The 16,515-nt window shown below is 46.7% G+C and overlaps 1 protein-coding gene across 1 annotated transcript; it reads right to left on the bottom strand.

Moving 5' to 3' along the window:
* Nucleotides 1-1,107: 1,107 nt before the first annotated feature.
* Nucleotides 1,108-15,975, bottom strand: LOC113822113 (uncharacterized). The gene is made up of 3 exons (XM_027374639.2): nt 15,722-15,975; nt 9,542-10,017; nt 1,108-2,438 (listed from the first exon to the last, which is right to left on the bottom strand). Exons 1-3 carry the CDS (start codon nt 15,837-15,839, stop codon nt 1,983-1,985), a joined length of 1,050 nt encoding a protein of 349 aa, XP_027230440.2. The 5' UTR covers nt 15,840-15,975; the 3' UTR covers nt 1,108-1,982.
* Between the last annotated feature and the right edge of the window lie 540 nt (nt 15,976-16,515).

The following is a 16,515-nucleotide window of genomic DNA, read 5'->3' as shown; positions in this document are numbered from 1 at the left end:
ATATATATATATATATATATATATATATATATATATATATATATATATATATGTGTGTGTGTGTGTGTGTGTGTGTGTGTGTGTGTGTGTGTGTGTGTGTGTGTGTGTGTGTGTGTGTGTGTGTGTGTGTGTGTGTGTGTGTGTGTGTGTGTATTATATATATATATATATATATATATATATATATATATATGTATATATGTATATATAAATGTATGTATGCAAGTATACAGCACGTATATGCAGATGTATATGAATAAATATATCTATATGTGTATGTATGTATAGGTATGTGTATGTGTACATGTACTTGCATGTATGTATGTATGTATGTAAGTATGTATGTGTGTGTGTATACATATATATATATATATATATATATATATATATATATATATATATATATATATATATACGTATATATTACAAATACAAATATACATATATAACCACATATTATGTATATACATCATCCGCATCACAGAGCACCAGCTCTGCTTTCTCAGACAATGAAATTCACGAGCACCTGCGTCTTCACAATACATGAAATGAGGAAAGGTGTGAGGCACCTTCTAAGGTAACAATTTCTCTCCGTTGGGAAACTTGTAAATAGCAACCATTTAGATCATGGGTTAAAAATACATAAATAATAAATATTTTGATATTCTTTATACAATAGTTAATAACTAAAATAAACATTGGATAAATAACTATTTTATACTCTCGTTGTTGTAGCAACAAAATACATTCACCTTTATTATCATATATATATATATATATATATATATATATATATATATATATATATATATATATATATATATATATATATATATAGATAAAATATATAAATATATATATAAATAAATTATATATATATATATATATATATATATATATATATATATATATATATATATATATATATATATATATATATATATATATACATATATATACATATATATATACATATACATACACATACATATACATATACACACATATACATGCATGGTTACATACGTATATAAATATATATACATATATATATACACACACCTCAGATCTGTCTTCCAGTTTGCATTACCGATAAATCTTAAGATATATTTGAGAATCTAGTTTGAGATGCGAGAGACATCCCCGGCGGGGAGACTTCACTCCCGCCTGGACTGATGTTTGGGTGAGAATCGAATGTCTCTCAAGCGAGCTGCGCGCTCGCGCGCGATTACTCGACTCGAAAATTATTACAAGTTCACATACAAGAACACTATTAAAAACAGCTTCGCAAAGAAAATAAAATGTAACAAAACAGTAGTAAAGAAAACAAATATTAATGGCAATAATTTGAGCAAGGTTGACTGACACCATAGGAACAAACTGCTCAAAAAGAATAATAATAAAATAACGAATAAATACTATAAGTTACATAATAAATTATATCACAGGTTATTCTAATTCACATGAATATGTAATGGTTTTCATAAAATAAGTACACTAATGACTGCATTTCCCTTATAAGAGTAATATCAGCTATGGTAATTTATGTCTACACAACATTAAGTAACAAAATTCCTGATCTCCATGTGAATTTAGTTATTATTTCAGCTGTGCCTGACTGCCCTTCCTTCCGGTCTGATCTGTTTACACCAGATCAGACCGTCTGACATAAAAATTTGTCTTTGTTTTAACAATACTGTAAGTTGGCGACACAGAAGAAGCCTGTAGAAACCAAATCCTTAAACTAAAATTTTGTGACGGCAAAGTATCTCGCAGATTTCTATTCCTCCAGCTTCCCGACGAAGGGAAACCGAAAAATTATGAAACCCGTTGGTTATTTTCTTTTTTCTCTTCTGGTTACCATCGGAGCGAAATCCGCTGGCTGGCTGAGGTTACTTATGAGAGAGAAGTGAAAACAGAGCGAGAAAAAATACGTTTAAAAATGAACGAGGAGAGGTACGCGAGAAGTGAGAGGAGAGGCTTCAGGGTGCTTCCTTATGGAATTCCGAGAAGACCTCCTTCAGGTGCATGAGACCCGCGTCGTACTCCCTGACGATGACGGCGTCCCGCATATTCCTGCTCGACTCGCCCTCCAGGTCCCGGTACTCCTCGCCCATGATCTCCTTCGTGACGGAGACGCTGGGCGACAGGTTGCGGTGCACCATGGCGTAGTGCAGCTGGCACAGGATGGTCACGATGTGGTTCTCTATGATGCGGAACTGCTGCAGGAACGAGCCCTGGTACAGAGCCTGGTCGAGCGTGACCTGTTCGATGCCCACGGCGAGGCGCTGCATCATCTCGTAGGCCTCCTGCAGCTGCTCGTCGAAGACCAGGGCAGCTTTGTTGATGGTCGGGATCGACTTGATGAACGGCACGGTGATGCCGTTGGTCTGGACGTCCCTGAGTTCGTCCCAGTCCATGTGCAACACGTCTCTACTCTGCGGCGGAAAAAGCAGGAAACATTAGGGTCGGTTTCATTGACGGCGCCTCGCTCATTCAGGCGGTCCTATAGCTTCAGCAGAGTTTTCCTCGACAAGGGAATCATATTCAGATGGATTTCTCAAAGGCAGCCATTTGCAAAATACAGGGAGAGCATTATATTACTCTTTGGACGATCGGAATAGCTTTACATAATGGTAATTGGATGATCTTAATACAATACCCCCAGAGGACAAGAAATCCCATTACTTATTTTACGCGTCTATTTCGTAATCGAGTCCCACATATACATTTCGCAATCACAATCTATTTTCGACGACCGGGAGATCACAATTCCGCTGAAGAACGCGTAGTGCATAAGGAATAAATAGATAACTAAATTATATATATATATATATATATATATATATATATATATATATATATATATATATATATATATATATATATATATATAAGTAAATCAACCTTAACCCACGTACCGCAGAGCTAAAGAATTATCCGATACCTAATAGAAAATAGAAAAAAATGATAGAATTTTTAAGAAGACGAGGTATTGTGTGAAGCAACAAGTGAGCTCCGACAGCAATCTCGCCGGGCATACGAGCTCCCCGCCCCACCTACGACGGGAAACGCGATCCCGGGCTCATACAGACGACACGCCGCGGGAATCAGAGAATGGGAGACGCTTTCTGGCTCTCGCCTCCCTCCCTCCCTCCCTTCCTTCCTTCCCTAACTCCTTTAACCCCCCCCCCCCTCTTACTCGCCTCCTCCTTCCCTTTTTTTTATTCCCTTATACTATTCTCTCCTTTCGTCTTTCCTCGACCGCTTTTTCTCTCCCTTCTCTAATCTTAGCGCTTCCCCTTTCTCTTCGCTCGCTCCTCGTACCCTACCCAGAGATCGAGAAAATCTCCCCTGGATTAAAGGAGAGAGCGCGTCTGGGAGCGCGGGAGGCAGCCTGCGGCGCGGCGGCGGCTGCGGCAGATGGGTCACATGCCAGGCGAGCCGCCGCCGCCGCCGGGCACGGGCGCAGGGCAACAGGTCGCATCATCACGTGGCCGACTCGCCGCTGTTTTGGTCAAGCGAGAAGCTCCGTCGCCTCGCGGATCCTTCGCCCCGCTCCTGCGATCCCTGGGCCTACGCACGCACGCACGCACGCACGCGCACACGGACATGTGAGTGCACGGACGGACGGACGCGCACAGAGACAAGCACGCGCACACAGGTGGCAGGGCAAGACCATATGACAACTCCATCTGTCACAACTTGCCATGTAAACTACCCTTTCCGTCAAAACGAGTTCTCCGCCCCCCCCCCCCCAGCCCCTCCTCTCCCTCTCTGTCGTGCAGGCGTGAGTCCCCATGGCAATTTCTTGCCATATGGCGAGCAAGGCCTCACGCACGTCCAAGGGCATATGGCCCATGCCCTAAAGGTCAGGCCAAGACGAAGTTGTCATAATGCACAAATCTGACGTAAACTTGGTTTGTTACAGTTATTGATGACAGGGTTGCAAGGATAGTTTTTTTCTCTTTTTTCAAATAATTTTTAGTACCAGGGCGCGCAGTTATGAAATTAAACGTCATAGAAAGCATGAAAACGATAAAAACGGATCCGGCAAAAAGTCCCGTTCTTCACCTTGAAAGCATTAAAAATGGCCGGGTTCGCTCACAAGACTTACGTTCATTATCAGTTAAGATAATTTCGGCATGAGCTGAGGGCGCGTGGTACTTGATAAGAGGGCAGAGGTGAGCGAGTCTTAACCCCCGTCCCCTCCCTCCTTCCCTCCCTCTTTCCCCCTTCGCATTACCCTCCCCTCCCTCCCCCTCCCTCTCCCCCACCGGTGCAACCTCCTTTGCGACTCAAACGTGGCGAAAAAATCACCTAGATTTTCCCCACGACAGAAAAAAAACCGAAAGCACGAAAAAAAATCTTTCTTAACACAAGGAGATTCCCCTCCATTACCAGCACGAGCACTGGATATTCCATAGCAACAGATCTATGTTACTTAGATTACGAAAGGTCCGATCCAAAAATAAAAAACAGGTTTTTGGGAGATCTAGGAAGAAGACTCGGTAATGGGCATGAAGACAGGGTGCGTGCCGAGGAGGCGTGCCCGCTCCTCAAGATTGTGCCTTCGCGACTTCAAGACAGCACCCGGGATGAAGAGTTTAGGATCTCGAATAGCAGTGATGATCAGGCGATGGAATATCTGCCGGGCGATCCGCGGCATGGTGGCGAGTGTGCATTGTCAGAGCATAATGTATTCTCGCCGTCTAATAATATGTTAACTAAAACAAATACCGCACTTGCATAAGCCTCGGCTCTCGTCCACTAGAGATGCCCGGCGACGGAGGTATGGGCGGCGAACTTCGCACTGCAGGCGGTAATGGTTAAGATAAACTCAACCGCGTGTTATTTGCAAAAGTGATTCGCACGCGTGTGCTAGCGGCGGCGAAAATACAGGCTGGGCCATGAGTGTGCGTGTGCGCGTATGAGTTGAGTGAATTAGTGAGTGAGCTAGTGTGAGTGAGTGTGCGAGTGAGCTAATGAGTGAACGAAAGAATGCGTGCGTGTGCGTGTGTGTGTATAGAGGTGTGTGGAGCCAGGTCTGCCGGTCGGCGTTGGTCCGGTGATGCAACAATGATCGCTTCGGAAATTCCCCGGCTCTGTAAGCAACTTCCGGTCGTGAGCGTCTGTCTGTCACCAACCCAACATGACACTCGCAAGATCGCGTCCTCCTTTCCCGTTAACGGTGTATGGGAGGTCTCTTCTGCGGGAGGGAAGGAAGGAGGGAAGGAGGGTGCGAGGGGAGGGAGGGGATGGGTGGGGGTTAGGGACCTCGCAGCAGGACTCCCGGAGGAGCTCGCCTGCTTGCTGTGTCACGCCGACGCGGTGCCTGGCGAAGGGGCGTCCGTGAGTGGGTAAGATGACGTACAAAGATCACCTTCGTCGGGATTTTCCAAAGTGGGCGTCTGTTGGTCCGTGACATGATGGCGCCACAGCAAAGACCCACCCACCTTCCCTCCCGCCCCTTCCTTTCCCTCCCTTCCCTCCTTCCTCTCTTTCCCTACCTTTGTCTCTCCTTCCCCTGCCTTCCTCACTCTCACCCTCGTCCTCGCCCCGTCCTTCCCTTCCCCGGGCGGACCTCGCGCTGCTCTCACGCTCCACTCGCTGACCTAAACCTCAAGCATGACACCTTCTGAACCTTCCTCCTTGGTCGGTCACCCTCGCTAAAAAACACACGCGAGGAGGGGATTTCAAGGAGTCCAGCGCGTCCCTGCTTTCGTCGAGTCAACATGGCGGCGCTTTGAGGGAACTGTACATATCGCGCCTGTTAGAGGGATAGTGAAAATATTGGGGATTCCCATGTGCGAGCGCGGCTGCACCGCTGTCAGCCCGGCCGACGGCGACGCGGCCACGAGTGCGCGGTCCCTCGAGGGGCTCGCGCCTCCGCCTCCCCCTCTCCCTTCGCGAATCCTGAAACCTGCGCTCTCGAGTCTCACCTCTCGTCGCTTTTGATTCATCACCGTATAAAAAAGAGTAAATTCTACGTTCTTCTCTGCTGTTTCTGAGAATCTCGAAAGCTTTTCTCGCCTCGCGGTCACGTGACTCATTTCTGCGGCCAGAGGAAACCCCGACCTTATGGCGTGACACCTGACGGCTGACTTTCGCTTGGCGAGAGGTATATCCGCCTCGGCGGCCGCATGACGTCATAACTCACGGATTCTCTCGCCCTCCGGAAACACTAGGATATATTGTATATAAACATGCTGAAACGAATTCTATACAATAGCTGTGTAATTATAGACATTCGCACATCATATAACCGACACTCGCGTACGCTTGCAGCAGGTCCACTCGCTGGCGGAGCAGCACAGGGGGCGTCACCAAGAAAATAGCTCGGGAAGAAGGAAGGCGAAATAAACAGAGAGAAAGGGAAGGGGGGAGAGGGAGAGGGAGAGGGAGAGGGAGAGGGAGAGGGAGAGGGAGAGGGAGAGGGAGAGGGAGAGGAGAGAAGAGAGAGAGAGAGAGAGAGAGAGAGATAGAGGAGAGAGAGAGGAGAGGGAGAGAAGACAGAGAGAGGAGAGAGATAGGAAGAGAGAGAGAGAGAGAGAGAGAGAGAGAGAGAGAGAGAGGGAGAGAGAGAGAGAGAGAAAGAGAGAGAGAAAGGGAGAGAGAGAAAGGGAGAGAGAGAGAGAGAGAGAGAGAGAGAGAGAGAGAGAGAGAGAGAGAGAGAGAGAGAGAGAGAGAGAGAGAGAGAGAGAGAGAGAGAGAGAGAGAGAGAGAGAGAGAGAGAGAGAGAGAGAGAGAGAGAGAGAGAGAGACAGAGAGAGAGAGAGAGAGAGAGAGAGAGAGAGAGAGAGAACGCGAGAGAGAGAGAAAGAGAGAAAGAGAGAAGGAGAGAAAGGGAGAGAGAGAGAAGGAGAGAGAGAGAGAGAGAGAGTGAAAAGGGGGGGAGAGATAGAGAGAGAAAGAGAAGGGGAGAGAGAAAGAAAGAAAGAAAGAAAGAAAGGAGGCGTGGCAGAACCTGGGGCCAGTAACGCTGCTGGGGACCCACAGGAGGAGAGCCAGGGGGGGGAGGGGGAGGGAAGCGGCCGGACCACAATCTCCGGAAACTCTCCAGCTTATGGCATGCGGAGAGGGTGGAAAAGGGCGAGGGAGGGGGGACATAGTGACGAATTTTGTGCTCTATGGGACTAATCCGGATTCTTTCTGTTTCCTTCTTTGTTAGCGTGGCTGGATTCTTTGCATTAGCGAACAGTTTCTAAATCAAGATCAAAATTAAATTAAAAGGTTTTCATTAGGGATGAGATAGGAAAACACGGGATACTGTCTCGGGTCGGAAGAAGAAGGAAAGGAGTATTTCCCTCAGGTAGGAAGCACACGTTCTCGCGGCTCCACTCACAACGCCGGCAATTTGCTTCGATTAAAGTTCAAATAAATAGTTGGAAACAGCGATTACGTCGGCTCTACCGTTGAATAACACGGTCATTATCTATCATCCTGTTCTCTCGTCGCTGTCTAATCACTTATCCGGCTGGAAATGTCATCTGATAACCGTATAAACATCGACAGAACGATGACATCACGACATTGTTTACATTCCTCACCTATGTCTACACCTGGTCTTAGCCCCTCCCACTTCGGCAGTTCGGGACCTGATTGGCTCACCGTTTCTATGACGTAAGAGTGACGCAATTTTTTATATGACGTCACTGATTAGGTGACTTCAATTTTAGAAAGTGACATAAGGTACGCAAGATTCTCGAAAATTCTGCGTTATCACGGATGAACTTTAGGGTTACATATTTTGGAGAAGGATGAAGGAGAGGCTAATAAAAGTGAGACAGCGATAAGAATAGATGTAGAATATTTGTTAGGAAGTTTTACATCTCACCTGCTCATCATTATTTCCTAAATTTATTGAGCTATGTCTGAGTGTTGAGCGGCCATTTGTCTCCTACGTTTCCCGTGATTCACCTGGAGTAAACTATAGGATTTTTACGTGACCAGAAGAGTTCAATTCATGACTAAGCGTTGAGGGTGGGCCGGAGGGGGAAGGGGGGGGGGGGAGAACAAGGGAGAGTGCAGAAAGTGGGTAGAAAAGAGGAAAAAAGAGCGAGAGAAGAGAAGAAGAGAGAAGAGAAGATAGAAAGGTAGACAGAGGTAAAAGATATATAGATAAGAAGGATAGATAGATAGATAGATAGATAGATAGATAGATAGATAGATAGATAGATAGAGAGAGAGAGAGAGAGAGAGAGAGAGAGAGAGAGAGAGAGAGAGAGAGAGAGAGAGAGAGAGAGAGAGAGAGAGAGAGAGAGAGAGAGAGAGAGAGAGAGAGAGAGAGAGAGAGAGAAAGAGAAAGAGAAAGAGAAAGAGAAAGAGAAAGAGAAAGAGAAAGGAAGAAAACGAGAGAGAGAAAGAGAAAGAGAGGAAAAGAGAGAGAGAAAAGCAGCAACTTAACCATACATAACAACCCCCTTTAAAAAAAAAGAAAGAAAGAAAAAACGGAGAGGATAACAATGGAAGAGATTGTCAAATATATGAATAAAAGACAACGGGGCACGGCGATGAACCAAGTGAAATGGACTATGAATATTCGATAGGTCTAAGAAATGGCGTATTTTTCGCGTAATCCTTCGCCATCATGTGGGGCTTTTATTTTCGAGAAACAGCTGTGGCTTTGGGCTAAGGCTTGGGAAGTTTTTGAAAATAATGGTTGGGGAATTTCGGATTTATTTTGTTCTTACTGTCGTGATTGAAAGCATTTACACTTCAATTGGCATTCGGAAAAAATCCAGACAGATATCGAACAGGTATAAAAAAAAAATATAGAAGAATAAGAATGGAATAAGGTGGACTAACAGAGTGACATATGACACAGGATTATATTCTGTATATATGGAAATAGGGAGAACGCATTACTGACTTCCTTTGACTTCCCGCACTACACTCGGGTCGCGGGTGTATCACTTCACACCTACCGAAGCATCCTAAATTTGTACATAACGTGTGCTAAAGAACAATCCCTTATCGCGACGGCATGCAGAGAACGCGCGCTTATCTTATCATTAGTACAACACAGAAATACTTTAGACGGACTCTCGGCGTCGTCACCGTTACACGCTGAACGGCAAGGCGACGCGTTCCGGCGTGTGCGTGAATGCGCGCGCGCGTGCGAGTGCCCCCTTGGCTATGGGTTCGGCGTGTCTCAGCGTGTATTGATAAATCTGTTTCCCAAGCCGCCCGGGAACCCGTGGATAGCTGTGGCGAGGGCCGAGCGAGCCGCTATCTCTGCGTCTGGGGAAGGACAACAAGACACGGGGCCGCCGATATCAAGTGTTATCACATTTCCGACCGCGGATGAGTCACGCCGATCGAGATATCTGCGCTATACTTCCGGATGGGGGCGGCGGCGAGGGCCAAGATGTGCTTCCGAAGGTCAACGTCTCATCAGGAACTCGTTAAGGACTGTGATTACTCTCCCCGTATCGCAAATGACCAGTTTGAAAATGACTGCCATCTCAAATTCAAAAAACTTTAAGAAGAGTGATGACTGACTGACAGGACTGACAGTGAGATCTGAGCGTCTACTTACAAAGTTGTTCTTGAAATCGCCCATGTAGCTCATCGCCTTGGCCACCGCGAGGATTATCTCGAAGCTGAGCGATTCCTGAGTGTTGCTGGTGACTTTCATCAGGTTGGTGCAGGGCTTCGACCAGTGGGCGGTGGAGCGGCGGGACCTGCTGCTGCCCGCGTCGTCAGGTTGGTCCTCCATCGTAGCTTGTCTGCTGCTGCTCCTACTTCTGCTGTTCCCTAAGAACTGGAGGAGCTGCTCGTCCGCGGATCTTAGGGTGTGCTGGGAAGACTGTTCTACGGCTTTCTGCACTTCAAGCAAGAGCTTCACCCCCAGGGCAGTGTCTGCGGATTCTGCTGCTGCTTCTGCTGCCGCCGCTGCCGCTGCTGCTGCTGCTTCTGCTGACGCTCTGTGGTGTGAGGTCCTTCTGCTTCTGACGGGGTTGGCTGATACTGGACTCACCACAAGCAGCAATAGGAGGCACACTCGAGCCCAACCTGTAAGACAAGGTTGCTTTAGTCCTTTGCTTTCGGGGCGATGTTTGTCTCGCTGGAAACGGTATCAGTACACTACTGTAATAACAGACGCAGGTGGAGCGCCTCGAGGGGGAAAGGAGATAGAAATCCGCCTTTATTAACACTGGTCGCCAAGTCATTGATGGTACAAGAAATGCTACACAAAACAAAGCGACGTCTAGCTTAAGCGTCCCTTCCCATTTGTTCAGAGAAAGAAATGAAAGTACCCATCGCTCAAACTTTACGCCTTCTTCATGTGTTACTATATGAACATATATGTCACCTACGTAAAAAAAAAAAAAATCTAACTACAAGATAAAGCAATGAAATGCGCAGGCGAGGCGAGACACCTTCCGCTCCTCAATCAAACAGGAATTATTCAAAGGTCGGGACATCCGATCGATAAGACGCCCAAAAAAAAACAAATCGGTCCCACAAAAGACATCGACAAGAAAACTCATGGGAACGAAGTCCACATCCGCGATAACAAACAAGAAATAGATAAATGCGTGTATCCAGGGTCGAATCCACACATGTCACCAGGCACCAGGAGTGTGTGTGTGTACGCGCGGTGAGTGTGTGTGCGTGCATGTGTATGTGTGGCGTGTGCGGGACGGGACAGCGTGTGGGTGAATCATTCTTTCTTGGAAGCTGTGACCCTGCCTACCACTAACACTTCTGCTGTGACACACACACGCACACACACACACACATACACACGCGTGCGTACACACACACACACACACGGATACACGCGCACAGCCATATAGACATAGATGCTCGTACACATTCACACGAGTACTCGTACATCGATCTGGGTGCCCCCTCGATCACGCTCGCTCGTACACCGGCGCGCACGTACACACGCAACGCAACAACGACACGAACAAATAGACGCCCGGAGACTAATGTGAACAAAAAGTGGTGGCAGTTGTTAATCCACTTTTCTTAGACCTCGAAAACAGTGTGTTGCTTGTTGGTAAACGTTGGAAGCAGCATATGAAAGCAGCGACAGCAACGTTTATAAATCGTCTTGAGGAGCAAATCACTAAATCAATGTCAAAATGAAGGGAGAGAGAGAGAGAGAGAGAGAGAGAGAGAGAGAGAGAGAGAGAGAGAGAGAGAGAGAGAGAGAGAGAGAGAGAGAGAGAGAGAGAGAGAGACTAGGAAGATAATGGAAGGGAAAGTGGAGGAAAGAATTATAAGTAGGAAGAGAAGACGAACAAGGTAAAGAAAAGGGAAAACAGTAGAAGATAAAGGATAAACGAAAAGGGAGGAAGAGAATAAAGAGAAGACGAGAAGAAAGAAAGAAAAAGAAGAAACTACGGAGGCAAATCAAAGTGAATAATCCGACAGACCAACCGAGTGCAAGATCCCACGGGAAGGTAGCGTGGCAGACGGTACCAAGAGTGAGTCAGAGCGGAGTTATAAGTTATCTTGGCTCGAAACATCAGTTTAAGCTGTCCCGAAGTTAGAGTATTGGGGTCTGACCGTCCGAGCTGTTACAGGAAGCCTTCATGAGTAATTTCTTTTTATTATGGGCATTTAAGTTGCACTTCTGGGGTTTGCAGCGACACTATGCTTAGGAAGATGAGCCCACGTGGTCTACGAGGAATAATTACATAATGTTACATGAATCTTGTTTGTCCTACATGCACACGCGCGCAAGCCGACAAACAACGTACACGCAAACACGCGCATACTCACAAACATACACATAGGCATACAGAAACGCACACACATGCATGTAAATACACGTACACACGCACACACAAATACACGCAGACGCATTTACATACACACACATTCACAGACACAGACGCACAAGCATTCACGCACACACACGCACATGCATTCCCAGACACACACGCACACACATTCACACAGACGCACATGCATCCACAAACACACGCATTCCCAGACACACACAGACACACGCATCCACACACACACACACACACACACAACCACCCAGCGCGGCGTGAGGAGAGAGAGAGAGAGAGAGAGAGAGAGAGAGAGAGAGAGAGAGAGAGAGAGAGAGAGAGAGAGAGAGAGAGAGAGAGAGAGAGAGAGAGAGAGCGAGCGAGCGAGCGAGCAAACAGACTCCCTCGGCCGCTAAACTCCTCCCACTCTGTTCCGACTTGGTGACCGGTAATGCCAGAAAAGCCCAGATGCCCTCCTTTGCCCTTCCACCCTTCTCTGGCAGCGCCTTACCCTTGAGTGCCCTTCCGACACGCTCTCGCTCGTTCGCCGCCGTCTGGAAGAATGTGCCCGCGCGTGTGTGCGTGCGTGTGTGCGTGTGTGTGTGTGTGTCTGTGTGGGTATTTTGCATATCAGATCTTACGCTTTCATGTCTATATGTTGCTGCGAGTTGATGTACATGCGCGTGTATATATATTATGATACATAAAACGTACGTATTGTATATATTAAATTCAGCATATTTATATCCATGATGTTACAGCTGATAGGACGTGGCAAGAGAAAGAGAGAGAAAAGTAAACGCACGAACGCATCCACACGCTCATAGTATTTTTTCGGTCATAGTGCGAGCCGAGAGGAGAGGAGAAGAGGAGGAGGAGGGGAGGGGAGGGGAGGGGAGGGGAAGGGAGAGGAGGAGGAGGACGAGGAGGAGGCTGGCGAGAGTCAGGAGGAGGGGGGGGGAGAGGAGGAGAGGTGGGTGGGCGGGGTGGTGAGGCTGGGAGATGAGATGGGACGGGGGTGGGCGGGGCGGAGGGGAGTGGGGTAGAGTGGAAGGGAGTGGAGGGGAAGGGAGGGAGGGAGGGAGGGGGATGCTCACCGGGTTCCCCTCAACATAACACCACTGTTCCTTCTGAAATCCGATTGCGTCATCTGGTCCACATTATCTCCTCAAGTAATTTATGCATTAGCGGTGCATTTCCGACCCGAAATCTCGCGGACTCTCGCAGCGGAGAGGAGGCCGGACCCTGTCACAATGGGGCGATGGACGGTCGAAATTGAAGGGTGAACTGTTTGAATTATTGGCCGCGAGAGGAAATTGGGTGGTTTTAACGAGCGCATTCCCAGATAATAAAACTCTGATCCCTGATGGAATTATATCTGGTGTGTTGATCACTTATACTTGCGCGCATTTTTTTTTTTTTTTTTTTAGGTTTTGCTTTTGTCGGGTGGACGCTGGTTCGTGTGTGTGTGTGTGTGTGTGTGTGCGTGTGTGTGTGTGTGTGTGTGTGTGTGTGTGTGTGTGTGTGTGTGTGTGTGTGTGTGTGTGTGTGTGTGTGTGTGTGTGTGTGTGTGCGTGTGTGTGTGTCTCTTTCTCTCTCTCTCTCTCTCTCGCTCGCTCTAACCACCAAAACACACACAAACACCACCCTTTGTCCTCCCCCAAACCCGTAATGACACTTTGCAACAATCACTCCGATACCAATGCTCACAATTAGGCACGAAGAGCGCCCCCGCACTCACCCTCGACCGCGATGCCCACACTGAGAGATGATATAACCGCGCAAGGCATGAGATAATGAGAACGTAATTGCGTCAGACGGCGGTCAGAAGTACCACCTTGTGTATGTGTGTTGTCTCGGCGCGCCTTCGTCCCCCGTGCCTCTCCGACACCATGCATACACCAGAACACCAGTCAGGCAGGTCACCTTGACTAAAAATGTTAAATATATGGGCCGCAAAAGCTACAATGGAGGGTCGGGTATAAAAAAGGGAAAGTTTAAAAAAATAGCAAAAAAAAAGTTACTCTGTGAGTATAATAACTGCGTTACGAGTCTGTCAATCAAGAATTTTGATACAGGTTACTATTACAGACTACTGGAGACCATGCGTCAAGTTTGGTCTTTATTTTGGCGTATAAACCGCCTACGCATTCAATCTATATACATGCAAGACATACATGCACATACAACCCCATTTCTCTCCCGAGTCCAGCATGCCCGCTCGGAGACCCAAGCTCGACGTCCAAAAGCGTCTCTCCACTTAAGACAAATTACGTGTCCTGCACAGTTTTCACCCATCAGTGTTTAAGTCTGGTATCTACATGGGGACGTTTCTGACGGGCCGGAGGATCTCTCTCTCTCTCTCTCTATAATTCTCTCTCTCTCTTTCTCTTTCTCTCTCTCTGTCATGTCATTTCATCTTCGGCACATTAATCACCGGGCTCTGGTCTGCACATCGACCTCCTCGCAAGACGAGAGAGAGAGAGAGAGAGAGAGAGAGAGAGAGAGAGAGAGAGAGAGAGAGAGAGAGAGAAAGAAAGAAAGAAAGAAAGAAAGAAAGAAAGAAAGAAAGAAAGAAAGAAAGAAAGAAAGAGAGAGAAAGAAAGAAAGAGAGAGAAAGAAAGAAAGAGAGAGAAAGAGAAAGAGAAAGAGAAAGAGAAAGAGAGAGAGAGAGAGAGAGAGAGAGAGAGAGAGAGAGAGCGAGAGAGAGAGGGAGTGAGAGAGAGAAAGAGAAGAGAGAAAGAGAGAGAGAAGAGAGAGAGAGAGAGAGAGAGAGAGAGAGAGAAAGAGAAAGAGAAAGAGAAAGAGAAAGAGAGAGAGAGAGAGAGAGAGAGAGAGAGAAGAGAGAGAGAGAGAGAGAGAGAGAGAGAGAGAGAGAGAGAGAGAGAGAGAGAGAGAGAGAGAGACTAAAACGTTTGACTGATAAGACGTCCCGAAATATACTATCAGATGCGGCTTAATTCCACACACCTTATCTCTACGGCACAACTTTGGGAAAATAAAGAAGGAAAAGCCTTTCTTTCCCTCTTTTAGACGTCGCACGTATAAAACCGAGTTTGCAAGTACTTAATTTCGAGGGAATATCAGCTGTGCCAGGGCAATGTACAATGGAAATGAACAATTCGGGTTCCACGTGAGGGCTGTCCTGTTCCTCGCCTAAACCCCCTCCGCTTATGAGTTCCTGTCTCATCTAATGACTATATCAGTTTAGGAATCCGCCCATATCTCATTTAAATATCGAGCTCATCATGACTAACACGATTACGTTAACCCCGCATGAGTGTTTTCCTGTGCCATGTGTATCTCCAAGAATGTACAGGAAGGAAGTGCTATCCCTGTGTGTGTTTTTTTTCCCCCGCCTTCCATCGAGACGTCGCTCATCGCACGCTCGCATAAATGACAACAACACAGTCATCCACAATGCAACCACGGATCGAATAAATAAACAGACAAGAGACCATCCCACAGACACGGCAAGAGAGCGTCTGAGAGATGTCTGTTATCTCCGTACGACGACACGTACCGGCCGCTTGTGACTCCGCCTCACTCGTACCTGTCCCTCACACAGAAACGTTTACAGGTGCACCGTCGCCCTCTCGCCTCTCGTCACACACTTCGATTTATGGATTTACGTTGGCTTTTTGATGCGATGGGCTTCCTTTTGCGAGCATTATTTGCTGACAAATGCCTACTGCTTGTATATATGAATTTACATACATGTATACGTAGACAAGTATATGCATACATAAATACATACATACAACCATGCAGGTATATAGATGTATACATAACATACACCCGATTCAAAGCATTTCCACATCAAAACACTAAAGAGCAAGACAATCCGAGGCAATCCCGAGCGAGAAGCGCGTTTTCCTAATGTGAATAACGAGCGACTTCAAGACATCGCACCGCCACCTAACTCTGCCAAATGAACAGTAAATTGTGATCTGATATTAAGAATATTATATAATTGTACTTACCAATAGATTTCCGTAGCAAAGATTTGTTTCTGTAATTTGAGGTAGACACATTTCTCGAACACACATGTGCAACCAGAGATGTGTTGGCGCGAACACACATATTGTCATAGGCACTCATTTCTACGATTTCACTTATAATATACTTTTTATTAAATACACAACACAGTGAGCCACTCAGAATTTGGCTTCACAATATTCCTCCCTCAGTGCTGTCTAGACTCACTATCGAATAGGCTTGTTGTGACTTGAGCTGTGTCTCTGTCATGTATTTAAACCTAACTCGCGCATGACGTCACTGCGCGCGCCGCTCTGGGGGCGGGGCTTATTCATTCATAGAGTGGGGCTGCAATTTACTACAGGTCATCTCGACGTCTCCCTCTAGTGTCGAACTCAGGATTCCCAACATTTACTAATGTAATTCTGACATTCCTACTAATGCAGTCAGGCCGCTTCCCGCCTTAAGGAAATCAGTTATTTTCTCTGGCAACATATGGCGCGCCTTGGCCACCAGAGCTCGGGCTGAACTCACTTGCAGTACAGTTGCAAGGGAGACACCGTGAGGGTGAACTCATGCTCTCCAGAGGCGGACTGTACCATCGTTCATTTCACACGCGGTCGCATTTCAAAACTTGGTCGTGTTCAGCTTGGCACATTGCATCACCTCTCATCAATACTACACAAATTTAGACAAAAACACGAAACGGATTCCAACGTCCATTTTTTATCGGGAGTCATCTCGGGAAGTTGATAAGCGAAATGTAGCTGATAGTGAACATAAATACCTTATGATTTTC

This window comes from Penaeus vannamei, chromosome 16 (genome assembly GCF_042767895.1).
Source record: "Penaeus vannamei isolate JL-2024 chromosome 16, ASM4276789v1, whole genome shotgun sequence".
NCBI classification, from domain to species: Eukaryota; Metazoa; Arthropoda; class Malacostraca; order Decapoda; family Penaeidae; genus Penaeus; species Penaeus vannamei.
Note: the sequence above shows the minus strand (reverse complement) of the source record. Positions and strands in the feature narration are given on the sequence as shown.